This window comes from Ostrinia furnacalis, unplaced genomic scaffold (genome assembly GCF_004193835.3).
Source record: "Ostrinia furnacalis isolate ACB-3 unplaced genomic scaffold, ASM419383v2 OfSCF2833, whole genome shotgun sequence".
In the NCBI taxonomy this organism is placed as follows: domain Eukaryota; kingdom Metazoa; phylum Arthropoda; class Insecta; order Lepidoptera; family Crambidae; genus Ostrinia; species Ostrinia furnacalis.
The window spans coordinates 628,269-644,660 of NW_021133072.1; the positions used below are offsets into that span (position 1 = coordinate 628,269).

The 16,392-nt window shown below is 35.5% G+C and overlaps 2 protein-coding genes across 3 annotated transcripts in view; one reads left to right on the forward strand and one right to left on the reverse strand.

Moving 5' to 3' along the window:
- The first annotated feature begins 55 nt into the window (after positions 1-55).
- LOC114356570 (spherulin-2A-like) lies at positions 56-1,641 on the forward strand. Its single transcript, XM_028309783.1, has 2 exons — positions 56-155; positions 633-1,641. The coding sequence occupies exon 2, from the start codon at positions 634-636 to the stop codon at positions 1,555-1,557; it is 924 nt and encodes a 307-aa protein (XP_028165584.1). The 5' UTR covers positions 56-155; position 633; the 3' UTR covers positions 1,558-1,641.
- A 346-nt stretch (positions 1,642-1,987) lies between these two features.
- The window catches only part of Rtf1 (RNA polymerase-associated protein Rtf1), a 30,676-nt gene continuing 16,271 nt past the window's right edge, over positions 1,988-16,392 (reverse strand). For both annotated transcript variants that reach the window (XM_028309781.1, XM_028309782.1), the window contains exons 11-19: positions 16,131-16,236; positions 14,961-15,092; positions 13,657-13,785; positions 13,108-13,220; positions 12,293-12,461; positions 11,376-11,474; positions 10,608-10,709; positions 9,029-9,134; positions 1,988-5,981 (exon numbers count right to left, since the gene is read on the reverse strand). In XM_028309781.1, coding sequence (XP_028165582.1) covers positions 5,875-5,981; positions 9,029-9,134; positions 10,608-10,709; positions 11,376-11,474; positions 12,293-12,461; positions 13,108-13,220; positions 13,657-13,785; positions 14,961-15,092; positions 16,131-16,236 — 1,063 coding nt within the window. In that variant the 3' untranslated portion in view covers positions 1,988-5,874. The remainder of the gene's footprint in view (positions 5,982-9,028; positions 9,135-10,607; positions 10,710-11,375; positions 11,475-12,292; positions 12,462-13,107; positions 13,221-13,656; positions 13,786-14,960; positions 15,093-16,130; positions 16,237-16,392) is intronic.

A 16,392-nucleotide genomic window follows, 5' to 3' on the forward strand; every position in this document is an offset into this window, starting at 1 on the left:
CAAAATCGAGTCACATAAGACCTAAAAACACAAAAACAGTTAAACTGCTTAATTGGATTGTCCATTAATTCTCAATTATACGCCTATATCTTCGGATTCTATAAAAATGATATGTAGACGACAGTTATCCTTTAGACCGACTGGGGTTTAATCAGGTAAGTGATTTATCTTTAAAACAAAAATATAGCAAGTGCTGTTATGAATGAGGACAGCCTAATGCCATCATAGACGATATCCTTTATGTTATAGAAGCATAAAATATTGAGTTCTTGTTGTATTGTATTTCATATTTTTGTTTTCCTGAGTAATACTATGCAGACATTGAATTTGATGTGGTAACACATAATCGGGTTTTTTTTACCAAACTTGCTTACTTAACCTCTTTGAGTGATACATTTCCCATTATTATGCAAAATAAACCTTTATTTAACTGTAAGGCTTCAATTATCTTCGCACGTGCGTTACGCTGACGTTGTTTTTTGTGTATTTAGAAGGTGCTGTCTTTGTTACATGTTATTTTTCATTCGCGACTTAGGCTGGCTCATCTTCACATGCCTTCCTTTCCGAACTGAAATCATCTGTTTGTTTTGTAAAGCAATTAACTTTAACTTAAGTTTTAATTTACTTCTCAGGATGGAAAAACTAATTCTTTTGCTGCTGCCAGTCTTGGTATCTTGTAGCATTACAGTCAACATCATCGCTTCCAACTCCGATGCCACTTCGAGGGTCAACTACATAGGGACCGACTCAAACATCATCAGCGCCAAAGAACGCGTCACATTCGGAGTTACCGACGAAAACTTGAAGACAGCAGCTGAAAAATACTCTGGTGGTAGACCAAAGGACGTATTCCTTCATAGCCCTACCCCATGGAATGATTTGTACCAGACGTACGGCTGGAGGCAAGTCAGAAGAATATTAAGGCCAATCAGACACAAAATTCTTAGCGTGGACAGCGAAGACAGCGTCATGAGTGTAAAGGAAATGCACAATAATAGTACCGCGACAGTTTCGTTCAACACTGGCATGCAGCAGGATGTGGAAAATATCGTATCTAACACGTGGAGCAAAGAAGGAGCGCTGACGATCGAAGAACCCATTCATTACGATATCAATTTCATTTCTGGCAGTGTTACTGGACCGGACTTCAAATTCTCGTCTAAATGGGCCAACGATGCGATGGAAGTAAAGAAAATAACCATAGGTTCAGATTCGGATACAACAGTACCTGTAGAACCAGGACAATCGATTAAAGCGTCATTGCAGGCCACAAAAGTGACGATGATTGCCGAAATAGATTATTCTGCGAATTTGAACGGTCACGTTGCTTGTAACTACCCTAAGAAATTCAACGGCCATCACTTTTGGAGGTATGACGTGACAGCGTTGCAAGAAGCGAGCCAATTAAGAAAGACGGTTATGTCATCTGAAGTGATTAAAATTAGGTATTATAGCAACCCAAAACTGGTGATAACGAATAAAGACACAAACGAGGAAATTTCATCACACCCTGGATTTTTACGGGATACCAATATTACAGAGAAAGTGCATGCCTAAGTGATAGAAGACTTACGCCCGTATTCACAAACATTACTATGAGGTCTCACAGTGCGGGTGGACGCAAAAGGTGACACACGAACCAATCACAGAGCTCTATTCAACGCTGTGCGTTCGATTTGCTGCTTCACTTAAGCAAGCATCGTTTGTGAATACGGGTGTTAGGGACTTGAGATACGGGGTGCATTATAAAACCTTGCGGTACTCCTTGGCTGATTTTATTCTTGAAAGTTTGTAAAAATTTGATTAAATATTAGTTATTTAAATAAAAATATTTGTTTTCTTTCTGATTATCCATTATTAGTTTTGGTGTTTTTTTTGTACCTTCTAGAGACTATTTTTTAGTTTATGGAAAGCTTTGGAGAAATTTCTATTAATTTTTTAGACGTAATTATTTCAGTAAATTCAAAAGGGTAAATAAAACGATTAATATTGCTTAACAATCGTTTATTTAAGCAATTCCGAGCGAATAAACAGCGAAACCACTCCTCGCTACAAGGAAATATAAGAATTTTGAATTTTTTAATGTAATACCGGAATGAGCTGTAGTTTTTGATACAGATTTTTACCAACCATTTGCATTCCAAGCTCGCAATAACGCTGTGATTGCTCCGACTTTTGACGTGAATAATCAAATAACATTTTTTTTAAAATGGCAGTCTGTATGTGATATCAATTGTATGTATATTTTTTTACTATTTCTTTGTAAAAATATTTCTAAATCTACATGGCATTAATTTAATATTGCTTTTAAGTTTTTTTTACGAATCACTAATTGTATGTTCTTTCTGGCAACGCTATCCGTTAATAGATAGATGTAAAGCTTAAAATCTATTTTATAAATTAGTTTAAAGATTAACTAGAAGTTAATTTGCTAAGTTTCAAAAACAGAAATAAAAAGCATCATTAACATTTTCATAATTAAATATTATATTACATAAGTACTTAAAACTGTCAATAATAATGAATACCCAGGTTTTTACAACTATTTGTCAAACAATTAAATATTTTGTATGAAGGTTTTCATACCGAGGGAGGATACACATTTAATTTTGTGTACGTTTACTCAACTTACAATAACTTATTGCTATTTAAAAGCTAGGCATCGATTCTTTTGGAGTATTGGTGACTGGTGACAGTTCTTATCACCAATTTACCAAATAAAAAAGAGTCCATTCTATGAAAATATTTTTCAATGAATAAATCTTCAAGTGAAATAGTTAAATGATATTACAAAATAAAAAAAATTATTAAAGTTGAATAATATTTTCATAGAAAGGGCTCCTTAAACTAGTATCTACTGACATTTTTTTAATAATTTTGTTGTTTTCAAAAAAATACAAAATTAAATAAAATAATTGAAAACTTTTCTCGAACATATTTTTTTTTTCGTTTATTATTTTTACGTAATACAATTCAAAAATTAAATTATTTCTAGGAACTTAGAGTATTCTAATACAATGTAATTTTTACAATTTTATTAATATTGAACGTTATGTAAAGGCGGGTTTAACTTGTGTGGGTCCGTCAAAATTTTTTGATCCTATTTCATTTTTTGCCTTTTGTTACTCAAATAGGACTACCATCACTCACATTTTTTTTAAATAGGTTTTATTTGTATTATTATATAACAACATGTTTTTGAATTGAAGAGATTTTAATTATTTTGTTTCAAACTTTAAGGATCTTTAACATCAGTGTTATGGTCACAAAGAATAATAAAAAATAGATTATTTAAAAGTAAAAAAATAACATTATTTTTTGTTCAGAAAACATTAAAAATAAACACAAAGAAAAAGCTAAATAATTAAACAGAAGAATTATTTTACATCAGGTAATGATTTGTTGGTCTTCGATCATTAATAATGTTTTGTTTTGTCACATATTTTGTCTACAGTTATTTTTAAATACAAAATAAGGCGATAATTTTCCCGCAAAACTTCGATAAATGTTTTTTGTATTCGATATAGTATTACAAATATCGAAATTATGTTAGCTCGTTAACCTTGCATAGCTATTGATTCATAAATCGGGAAATACTTCTATATTTGCTGCAAATACAGTGTTGTAAAACTGGTTTTGCTGATTTTGCCATATTTTTCGTAAAGAAAATTAAGTCAACAGTTAAAATATTATAATCAAACTTCATTCACTATCAGAGTCACCAACACTCATCATTTATAGCCTTTACTAGCGAGTTCAAAGCTTAATGCATACTACGAACAACGATTATGACATATTCTATACATCTATCTCACTCATACCAGCGTTCAAGCATGAGAAAGGGATATAACGATATTTAAGTATCACTACCTCATGACAACAAAATGGTGACATAGGAATATCTGTTCTGTGTGTTTTTGTTAAAATTCAACTTTGTTTAAACTCATGTAACACTTCGTTGTTGATATTGAGTTGTGGTAATAATATAATCTAACGTTACATAGGTGGCAATTGAAAATACATAATATTCACAGGTTATCGCTTCATTTTAAAGGGCTACACGTATTCACGTTGAACACGAGCTAGTACAGACAATACATCATACTATAGGTTTTTGTTGCAGAATTGCTTGTAGGTATTTAGTTAGACGTATGGGACTGGTATGACATTTAATCTTAAACCATTTTGGTATCAAAGTTCTTGCGGTACTTTGGGGTTACTATATTCACAAACAACACTTAGCTAAATAATAGTCAATTGCACTACTTTAAATATGTATATTAATATTAATCCTACTATAAATATATTATCAACTATGAGTACATGCATACAATATTGGCATTTCCGAACGAATCATGAAGGCACTAAGTTTGTAAATGGTTACAACATTTATAAATATGTATTGTGTATAAATATGTATGTATGTAGTGTTGTTTGTGATTACAGTTTCCTCTTTTAATTTTTGATATTATGAACATTTTTTTGTATATTTTCGCTTTAGTATTCTTGAGACTTGTGATTTGATCATAACTATGCAGTGTTGATCATAAAAATTGATTAATTTTTCTTTCAGTCTAAATTTAATAAATTCAAATTAACAATAATATTGTTATTTCTTCTGAAACGGCTATATGCTGACTTTATAAATATTGCTTTATTGTAAAAATGAAACAATATTATCACAGCAAGCTAAATTTCATGAACATGCCTGAATTTCACGTATTAGCAAAAATACAGTCCGTTAATAAAATGAAATTTTGACGATAGTGATTTTGTAATTTTTTCTAGTTGCAATAACAAGTGAAATAGAACAAATAACAGCTTTAAAATATAGTATAATGACCCTAATGACCGTACGAGATATTAAATTACTAATATACTATAGTTATCACTATGTTTGCGGGACCTAATATTATTTAAATAATAGCTTAATATGAATAAGCTGACACGATATCGAACGAAACACTTCGTCTTGAAGAAGTGTGCAGTAAGTACCTATAATGAAGTGACAAATTCCCTCAATTTTAAACCTTATGCTGAAGGTATAAAACTCCAGATCTATTGAGGAAATTCGTCAATTTGTTGACGATGACCGAACTTAGTCATCCTACAAAATGGTACTGTCACAGCACGATGTGTTTAATTATTTTGCAAATAAAGGTGAATTTTTGAGATAAGGTCACTGTCACTCCAAAATTGCTGCTCTCTTTCTCAGAGACAAATTTTTTTACGATTGAATAAAAACCTTAATTGTTCCCGATCATGAGAATTCAGTAGACAGATTGTCATATTCAAAGAGTTGACACGTTTGAATAGGCCATACTCTCAAAAATTCACCTAATATTATCATATTTTAATCATTCATTACCATAAGAGCTATTTAGCACTATGCCCGATCCGAGTCCTTCAAAATACGGATCTAGAAAAGTAACCAGAGTAATCTGATGACAAACACCGTAAATACAAATAGTTTTACGACTAATTCAGACCGTATTTTCACGGATTCGGATAGAATGTAGTACCAGAATGCTCTAATTGAGGCTAATTAATGGATTTGCCACACTGTATGCGGTCCGGTGGCAGTGACCACAGCCTGTATGATGTATAAACAACATTGTCCATACATTTTGTATTGATGCGATCTGACAATGCAGGCACGAGCAAGGAACGCAAACTGACAAGTGCTGCATTCATTTCACCTGAACGCAGACCATCCAGTATGACAAATACTTAATTTGAAAGCGCTGCCATCTTAAATAGGCATCGTTCATTCACCTAGAATACATTAAATCATTACCAGCGTATCCACATCTTCGCAACGCCGTGACGTCACTACACTACACTACACTGTATCCGCACTATGTTGCACAACACTCATATAAGTCCGTGGCGTTTCTTGTACTCCTCGAGGTTGAGGGCCCGTTTTGGACCGGTCTCTTTCACTTTTGTTGTGACTTGCTTCGGTTGGGAGTGCACCGCTTCTGTGAACGAAGTTTAGTACTGATTAGATTATTGTTTGTTGAACTTTGCTTCTGTTGAAGTTTTGTGAATTTATAGTCAGTGTGTCCATAATACGATTTGAGTTGATCGAGATACAAACTATTTCCTGGAAAAGTATGACTTTTAGCTTCCTACGGAAAAAGAGGGTGTTATAAGTTTGACATGTCTCAAAGCTTCTGAAAAACCGGGGTACCGTGAATCTGAATAAAGGGTCTGACTTACATACCATTACATTACACGACATTATAGCGCCATCTCAACTTTTTCTACAACTTTTTAAATTTTTGCATTGGGTTTTTTTTAATTTGGTCTACATACATTTAGATCAATATAAAGGGAATCCCAGGTGAACAAAGTGGAATTTTTGTGTCCTCATTTCACCTCCTTAGTGAATAAAGGAGGCGACCATTTAGTCAACTGAATTCGCCTGTAAAATAAAGCTAGGTGAAATGGTACCGAGGTGTAATGAGGAAACTAAAAATTCTACTTTCACCCAGGTGAACAAACAGGGATAACACCGGTCAACAAAAAAAAAATTTTTTTTTTGCGCATGGATTTTACTTATTATATTCTGATTATATAAGCAAATTTATATAAAAAAGTGCGATTACAAATCGAAAATATTTGCTTTTTAAGAAGTTATAGCGATTTGATATTTACATCTTCATAGGAGAATGTCTCTAAAGATGCACGGCCCATTCTCATTGGGATATATTTATAAATAATTATGGGGGCTTATTCGCAAGAACAAGGGGCACGCTTTCATCAAAATATAGTGAGATTTGAGAGACGACGTTACTAAGGCCAGTATACTGAAAGCATGATAGGGTTAGATTTTTATGCGAAAATCTTCTATGGAACATGACAGGAAATTAGAACTTTTCATTTTTAATAAATATTTGGACTCTATTTTAAATTTTCTCTTGTGAGAATTAATCTTAAATGGATGTTTGGAATGTTTTAATAATTAGAAAGAATGAAAGAAAGAAAGAAAAAAATATATTTGGCAACCAATTGAATCATCTCTATGTTCACGTTTCATACATTCATTGATATGAATTTTTCATTTTTTTACACATAAAAGCAAATTCAGAACAATTTTTTGTTGTTATTCTTATTTCTAGGTCATAAAGCAATAAAAATAAGCTATGCATAACCCGTGCGCAAAAATGCTGTAGACAGTTGTTATCAATTTTGTTGGGTGTTGTAATCCAAAATGCGTAATGTAAGTAAGTGTAGCTTCTTTGTTGATTGCCAAGACGGTTCTGACGTAGGTAGGTAGTTGGTTCATCCACATGACTTTTAGTGCGTCGTCGGGTACTAAGCTGCCACCAAGTTCGCGCATTCGTCGAAGTAGCTGAGTAGGTTTTTGATCTCCCAGTTCTAGCCCACTAATCAGTTTCTGGAATTGTTTCGTCTCAGATTCTTGGTACACGGAGAGCAAGCGTTCTTTCAGCGCGTCATATTTTCGTTTTTCAGGTGGGTTCAATAAGATGTCACTTATTTGCTGTATCTCCGAAGTTTGTAGTACTCCTAGGACGTATCTGAATTTCTGCTCGTCGCTGATCTTCATAGGGTTTATTAGTGCTTCGTATTGCGCGAACCATAGCCGTGGATGATCGCGCCAGAAAGGAAGTATCTTCGATTGGATGGAGATTCCCGCCAAGTCAAACTTGACGTCCGGACTTTGTTCTGCGTTGAAAAATTGCGGTTCTGCGCTGCCGGAGGCGGTAGGNATCGCTTCAGCCGTTTAGGAGTAGTAGGAAATTTCTTTGGTGAAATTAGAAGAAAGTTAAGAATTTTTTCTGTCAAAACTAATAGTTGTAACAAAAAAAACGAACAACAATTTTTTAGTTTAAGATATTATACATCTCACACATATTTTTTTTTCTTGTTTGGATCATCCATTTAGGAGGAGTAGGGATTCAAAGAGAGGTCTATTTTGCAGTTTTGCCTCACCTATCGCCTTAATGCTGGTATTTCTTCAGGCCTTTATTTGTCACTAGCGGCCGCCCGTGACTTCGTACGCGTGGATCCCGTTTTACCCCTTAGTGGTGGAGTTTCGTAAAATCGTTTCTTAGTGGATGCCTACGTCATAACATCTACCTGCATGCCAAAGTTCAGCCCGATCCGTCCAGTGGTTAGGGCTGTGCGTTGATAGATCACTATGTCAGTCATTCAGTCACCTTTTAGAAGATGCATTTTGTCGCTCAATGTGCGCTGTCGTTAAATTATTAAATCGTTAAATTTTGATTTATGTATCTTTTTTATTTAATTTAATGTAATGTAATGACCGACTAATAACGAACGAACGAACTATAATTTAATTTCAACTGACAATTAATAATAATTTTAAAGATAATAATGTATTCTGACGGAAGTCACAAAATAATTCATGTACCTGAATAGGTTAAGCATAGAGCTCACTGTAATTATAATTATCACCCTTTGTTGTACCTATGTTTTATGAATAAATATATTTGATTCGATTTGATTACAAATTCCACTTTCTTCACCCAGGTGAACAATAATTAACTTTAAAAAAAAACCGACTTCAAATGCGTGAACACAAATAATACCTATTCAACAAAAAAATAATCGTTCAAATTGGTTCATAATCGGCGGAGATATTGCGTATAAAAAAGTTCATCCCCAATTTTCCACCCTTGGGGGTGAAATATTTTCTTCAAATTCGCATGCAACTACCGTTTTAATAATACCTATTCAACAAAAAAATAATCGTTCAAATTGGTTTATAATCGGCGGAGATATTGCGTATAAAAAAGTTCATCCCCAATTTTCCACCCTTGGGGGTTGTTTTTTTTATTATTAAATTTAAATGGGACCCTCTTGAGGTATTACCTACACGCCGAAAAAAGATTTGTTCAAATCGGTTCATAATTGGCGGAGTTATCGCGTAACAAACATAGAAAAAAAAACATACGGGTCGAATTGAGAACCTCTTCCTTTTTTTGAAGTCGGTTGAAAAGGGATAATCAATATAAAGCTAAGTACTAAGTATACTCACTGGCGACAGGCAGGTCGAGGTCGATGTTGATTTCGAAGTCGTGCAGCGAATACAGGCTCGCGTTGTCGCCCGCCGGCTTGGCTTTAGGCTTCTCGGGCTCTTGCGGCTGGAATCATAATTAAATGATAAATAAATATCTTTGGACATTTTACACTGCGCTTCTAGTCCCAAACTAAGCAAAGCTTGTACTATGGGTACTAGACAACGGATATAAACATACTTAAATACTTTTTTTTTTGTAAATACATACTTATTATACATAGAAAACATCCAGTCCAATACAAACAAATGTGTTCATGCACACAAATGTTTGTACTGTGCGGTAATCGAACCCGCTACCTCCGGAATAGTAGTCCGTTTCAAACCACTAAAACAGCACCAAACGGCCGACTTGTAATTAATTGTAACTTATGTTATACTGAATGGGATTAAAACATAGACCATAACTAAAATGACGGTGAAGACGGTTTTTTTTAAATCCATCAAGAAATCAATTATTTAAATAACCTACTGTTTGTACTCCGAATGAGTACCGTGACGTCACCGATCAAATGGCGCGAAATATTTGTTATGCACAACTTTGGGGCCATGTAACTTCTTTATTTGTAGAGATATTTACATGATTCTTTCACAATTATTATTGGTTTTACTTATATTGTCGGCCGTTTGGTGTAGTGGTTCGAAACGGACTACTATTAAGGAGGTAGCGGGTAAGATTCCCGCACAGTGCAAACATTTGTGTGCATGAACATGTTTGTATTGGACTGGGTGTTTTCTATGTATAATAAGTATGTATTTACAAAAAAAAAGTATTTAAGTATGTTTATATCCGTTGTCTAGTACCCATAGTACAAGCTTTGCTTAGTTTGGGACTAGAAGCGCAGTTTAAAATGTCTAAGGATATTTATTTATTTTCAAGTTATATTAATAGAAAAAAATTGGAAACTTCTCCATTTGGAGCTATAGTGCGACGTCAGCCTAACGCTGTAACGCGCGCTAAGTACGCGTTCTGTTTGGAGAAGCCTTAATAGCTGTACCAGGCCTGTTCATTTCCGCGAGTTTACATCGAAAACAAAACACGCACGATGGCCCACCTACAGGATACTATTCGACAAGGCCTCACATACGAGCGAGCATTGACTCACGCACGCGTATTCTTGTGTATGATGGAAGAAAAAAAAGAAAATGGTGTAATAAATACTGTGCAATATTTAACTGCCTAAATAATAATAAAAACACAGAATGTATTTTTTTAAGTTGCCTCAAGACACTGAGAGGTAAATAAGTAGTTAATATTATTCATGATAATACATTCTAAATCATGTATTTCCTCCGTCATTTTCCGCAGTTTGGCACCTCACGTCACATCATTTTACCGAAGTCAGCCCTATAGCTTCGGCGCAGTGCCGATCACTGACGTTTGTCAACAAAATGGTGTTTGACTCTTGAGACAGGCTAAATTACACCATTATTGTTAATGACATTGAGCATAGATTTTTTTAAATACCTTCGCGAAGTAAAACTTCTGTACGTAGTACTTATTATTATTCTGTGGCTGTAGTAACTAAGAGTAACTTACCGCCACGAGCCTTTCTTTCTCTTGTCTGGCTTTAGCCTCCCTCTCTTCTTCATCTCTCTGCTTCTGCGCCTCGGCGGCGGCCTCTTCGTTTCTTTGTAATTCCTGTTAAAAAATCATGTTAAAACATTATCAGCCTGGGCAAATCATAACCAAGCTACTAGAGATATACTTAATAGGCTAGATTCCTAAAAAAGAAACTTTAACGCCCGTTTTCACCATCAATCCCTATTTTTTAAGTGACCCCTATGGTAACAATTAACAGGAATTTTGTGGTCAACTTTTCAACTTAAAAACTTAAAAAAGCCGTCAATTGCATTATCAAAAAATATTGGACATGTTTTGTTTTATTTGTCAATCAAACAAGCAATTACGAAGTTATGGTGCGTTGAAGTTCTGCGTGAAGTCACAAAGTGCTACACTTTTAAGTACGCCTTGACGTTAAGGGCCTTTTTTATGAACTTTGGTGCGCTTTATCTCTTTACATTTTAATTACTCTGAAAACTTCTGAATAGTTGATAATGGTCAATTGTAACCTAATGGCTTCACACATAATATAGCAAATAAACTAACACTCAAAACTCAATTTCATTTATACATTCTGTCTTTTGATTGGTATTAAAATTCAACCTATCAAAAGATTTAATTAATCTGTGTTTAAACCACTAAGACCTTGAAACCACTGTACTCCAAACACAACGGGAATTTTTAGTGCAAAAATTAATAATACTGTCTAGCATCTAGCTAGACAAAGTTGTGGTTTTTACTGACCTGGCTTCTGTTGCCGTGTTTGCTATTGAAATTCATGACGGGCTTGGTGTGTCGCCGCGTGAACGGGTCGTCGATTTTCTTGCCTTTGTTCGCTTTCACCTGGGGACAGAATTAATAAACTTATAAGAGCTGTGACAATTAATATTAATTATTTATCTGTGTCACCCTCCTGGCTAGACGGTTTGAGAAGAGAAAGTGAGAGAGATGTTATAATAAAGTCAAAGTCAAAATTTCTTTATTTGTATAGACCCGTGTTTTTCAATCTGGGGGTCGCGAAGCCTTTATAGGGCGGTCACCAGAGGTCGAAAAACTACCTCAGTAAATAAACAATAAAGTTTTAAGATAGATTTATCCGAAATCAAATTTATGCAAATGCGTGTCATGAAATTATGTCATTAGCAGTGGACATCCTGGATCATTGTACGTATATGGATCATTGCAAGTCCATGTTTAACAGAGGACATTCTGGATTATTTGGAGTATATGTTTAGCAGTAGACATCCTGGATCATTGGAAGTCTATGTTTAGCAGTGGACATCCTAGATCTTAGGACGTATCTGGTTCATGGGAAGTCTATGTTTAGCAGTGGACGTCCTGGATCATTGGACGTATCTAGATCATTGGAAGTCCATGTTTTAGCAGTGGACGTCCTGGATCATTGGACGTATCTAGATCATTGGAAGTCCATGTTTTAGCAGTGGACGTCCTGGATCATTGGACGTATCTAGATCATTGGAAGTCCATGTTTTAGCAGTGGACGTCCTGGATCATTGGACGATTCTGGATCATTGAAGTCCATGTTTAGCAGTGGACGTCCTGGATCATTGGACGTATCTAGATCATTTGAAGTCTAGCAGTGGACATCCTGGATCATTGGACGTATCTGGATCACTGGAAGTCCTATAGCAATAACCTACCTCCTCCATAATAGCCTTCTCAGCCGTCTCCACATTAAGCTTGCGGTTCCTGTTGTTGATGTAAGAGATGCTCTGAATACTGGAGGTGCGAGTCTTGTCGAGGTGGCTGGCGCGCTCCTCCAATTCTTGGATCTTGGCGTTCAGGTCCATTACTAGCTCGTCGTCGCCTCTGTGGGAGATACACAATAATTATTATTATCTATACTAAGTATAAATGCGAATGTCTGTCTTGCTTACACGCCTAAACCACTGAACTGATTTTGATGAAATTTGGCATAGAGATAGTTTGAGTCCCGGGAAAGGACATAGGATAGTTTCTATCGCGGTTTTAGAAACAGGGTGGCGCGTGATAAAGTTTTTCTGTTACAGACAAAATTCCACGCGGGCGAAGCCGCGGGCAGAAAGCTAGTATTATTATAATTCTCAAGCAGTTGGGACTGCTTCGGGCGGTTGGCAGCACAGAAATGTCTAGCAATCGCCAGGCATACAGTATGCTTAGTGCGAGTTTGCATTGAACGTCGTCGTTAGCGAGTGCGTCAGAAAAATTTTGAAGATTTTAGTTCTTGAAAGTATCCGCTAGGCACGCTGTACAATCCGTAATACATTTAATGTCATTTTTTACGCAGTAGCGAAGACGTTTGTAAGCTCGCACTAAAGTAGACTTGATATGCAATAAACAATTTGAATTTGAAAGTCCCCAGACCTCGTGGCCCTAATTGGGAACTGAAGCTGGAACTAGACTTTCGTGTATAACGGCCTTAACGTAACAAAGTTTGTGTGTCTCTGCTGGGAACGGAACCTGGGACTGGACTTGCCTGAGTTGCGCGACGTCGCGCTCCTTCATGAGCTGCGTCTTCTTCATGGCGTAGTTGGTGGGATGCGAGCGGAATCTATCTTTCTCGGCTACTATCTTTTCTATGTCTTCTTCCTGTGAATATAAAAAAGATTAATTTAGATAAATAGATACGAATACATATACTTAATTGTCTCAAAAAACATTGTATTATATTAGGTATATTTTTAAAAATTCTTTCACCATTCGAAAGCTACTTTATCCACGATTAACATAGGCTAAGTTTTTTATTTTGGAAAAAAATAGGGTTCCGTTAAATATATAGATAATGTAGATAAAAATGTTTGGAATGTTTAACTGCCTAGCTCGCATCAATACTTATGACTATAATTTATATATTTTAAAGACTGTAAACCCTTGAAAAGGAGGCTGACAATAGTGTCTGAGTTTCTTGCTCTGCTTCTTCTCAGCACTGGCACATTTATTGTCCCGAAGCAGTGGCAGGGTTAATACTGGGTCGTGTAAAAGTGCTTTTTAAAAGCCTATTTAATGAGTTTTTATGATGTCTGACCTTAAACTCGTACATAAGCGCGTCACGGACTTCAGCGATCTTGGAACGAACGTAGTCCATAGTTGGAGCGCGTTTGTTCGCGTCGCGGATGGCCGCGTGCCACTTGGTGAATTCGCTGTCGGTGAACTCCTAGGGAAATAAACACAGATTTATTAACAAGGAAACATTAGTTATTTAATTTCTAGCATTAAGAGATGCATCTCAAACTAGAGGCAAATGAAGTATTAGTAAATTTTGAAACACTTCCTCGGTAGCCAACTGGATTGAGGAGTCCTGATTTTTAAGTCTTTAGAAAATAAGCTAGTTGACACTGTATCAGTTGACGTTTTAATTACGAGCTGTCGAATCGCGATTATATCATAGATTTTACGTGGATTCAACCAATACAGCAACTTATAACACCTTGTTACTTTGCTACATGTTTTCAATTGAGCTCAAATCTTACACAAAGGGAATAGAGTCCAAAATACCTTGAAGTGATTTGTAAAACTGTCTGGCAAGGAACTGTCAAAACTGTCTAGCTGTTGGGGAAAATACTTCTAATTATTTCCCAAATGTTAAACATAAAAAATCACATTTTATGGTATAACGTAAGTCTAACTTTTACGGTGGCTTTTTCTGTATATTCAATAGACTATTAGGCTAGTTGCCTAAAAAAATTTTTTTAGTCCGTAATGTTTAATATCAAAAAATATTGGACACGTATATTTTTATTTGTCAATCTAACAAATAATTACATAGTTATGGTGCGTTGAAGTTGCGCACGACGTCACAACGTGCGGCATTTTTAAGCAAGCGTTGACGTCACGGGCCTCTTCTTATGAACTTTGGGGCGCTTTATCTCTTTAAATTTTCATTAGTTTGAAAAAGTGAAAAATACGTGTAGAGTATTTTTTGATAAGTTAACTGACGGACTAATTAAAACTCTTGCTTTTTGATTTTTAGTCCGTAATGTTTAATATCAAAAAATATTGGACACGTATATTTTTATTTGTCAATCTAACAAATAATTACATAGTTATGGTGCGTTGAAGTTGCGCACGACGTCACAACGTGCGGCATTTTTAAGCAAGCGTTGACGTCACGGGCCTCTTCTTATGAACTTTGGGGCGCTTTATCTCTTTAAATTTTCATTAGTTTGAAAAAGTGAAAAATACGTGTAGAGTATTTTTTGATAAGTTAACTGACGGACTAATTAAAACTCTTGCTTTTTGACCCAGGCAACATCCCCATTCTACTAACGTTATACGATAAAGCTACCCCACACATACATCAAATTCAAATATTATAGTCAGTCTTCTCACCTGATTGCTGACGAACTCAAGCCTGAACACTCGGTCTTGAGTCCCGTGTCTCAGCTTGAGTCCCTTGTTGGTGCGCGTGTTGCCCAAGTTGTATACCTTCGCCGTCTCATAAACGTCTATGATTTCTGCTACCTAAAGGAAAAATAATAATAAATATGTAACACATTTGTTGCTACATAAAATAATACTTAAAAGTATAAATTGTTGCTACATTTAAAATAATACATGTTAAGGTGTGGTTAAAATAAACTCTTGAGTAAGATTTCTCACGTATATTTCAAGTAAAATAAAACGTATTACAAATCAAACAGTCATGGCGAGAACAACCGAACAACGAACCAAAAACAAACCCCTGGCGGTATTCAAACGAACTATTTACCTTTTTAAGAATACCACGCAAAGATATTAAGTATTATAAAATTTACATCTTAACAATACATATGAGTTTCCTTGTGAATTATTTTGGCATCAAATCATTAATTCTTTTTCAATGATGTGTAAACTTACAAATACTAAAGTACGAAATCTAATGCCGTGTTTAGTTGATTTTAAAATTGAACAAACTTCAAACGCGTGTATCTTTTATGTTCCCAGCCCAATTTAAAATATTTTTTTACAGATTATTATTTTTAGAATATAAGATTTTAGATTATTAGTAAATTCCCGTTAGCCCCTCGTACTAAGCTAAATATGCTTGTATCGCGAGTGAGCCACAATAGTCGAGCGGCGGCGGGGACCGAACCCGCGTTCCCCGGATCACGAGTCGGCCAGTCCGACCACTTCACCGTTCGGCTATCGTGGCTTAAAGATAAGTTAGATTAAGTAGGGCTTGGCCTACTCCAAAATGGTTCAGTGCCCACACAATTACCTAAGTATGACACCAGATTTGAGACCTCACTTGAGCTCTCATTAGTTTTCTTAGCAACATTCAAAATCAAAATTTTCTTTATTTGTTTAGACTAATTAAATGAGTACTTGCAAATCGTCAAATGCTCTTAAGGAGCCTATACATGCCTCATTCTTTTTTTGCCCTACCAGCGCTTCGAGACAAACATTTGGCAAGTGCTGAAAAGAAGCGCCGCAACAAACTCAGTCACCACTGTCTGCCGGTTTAAAAATATAAAAAACTAGGAAGTTACAATATATTGTCCCCATTTTCCGGCAACTTACCCTATAGACGGGATTCCCGTTGTTGTTCCCGATCCCGATCCTGACGAAGCATCCCGTCACCACGCGCGCGAAGAACGGAAGGTGAACCAAACGCTCCAGTTTGAACCTGAGGAAAAATATGCAATTGTAAATAAATAGCGAAAGTGTGTTCGTTTGAGTGAATTTATCAGCAAATGAGTGATTGAGTAAGTTAAGCCATGTATATGTCGCAGTCAGATTGTATAATCCGCCGTTTTACATTACAGCTAGGCATTTTGCATTA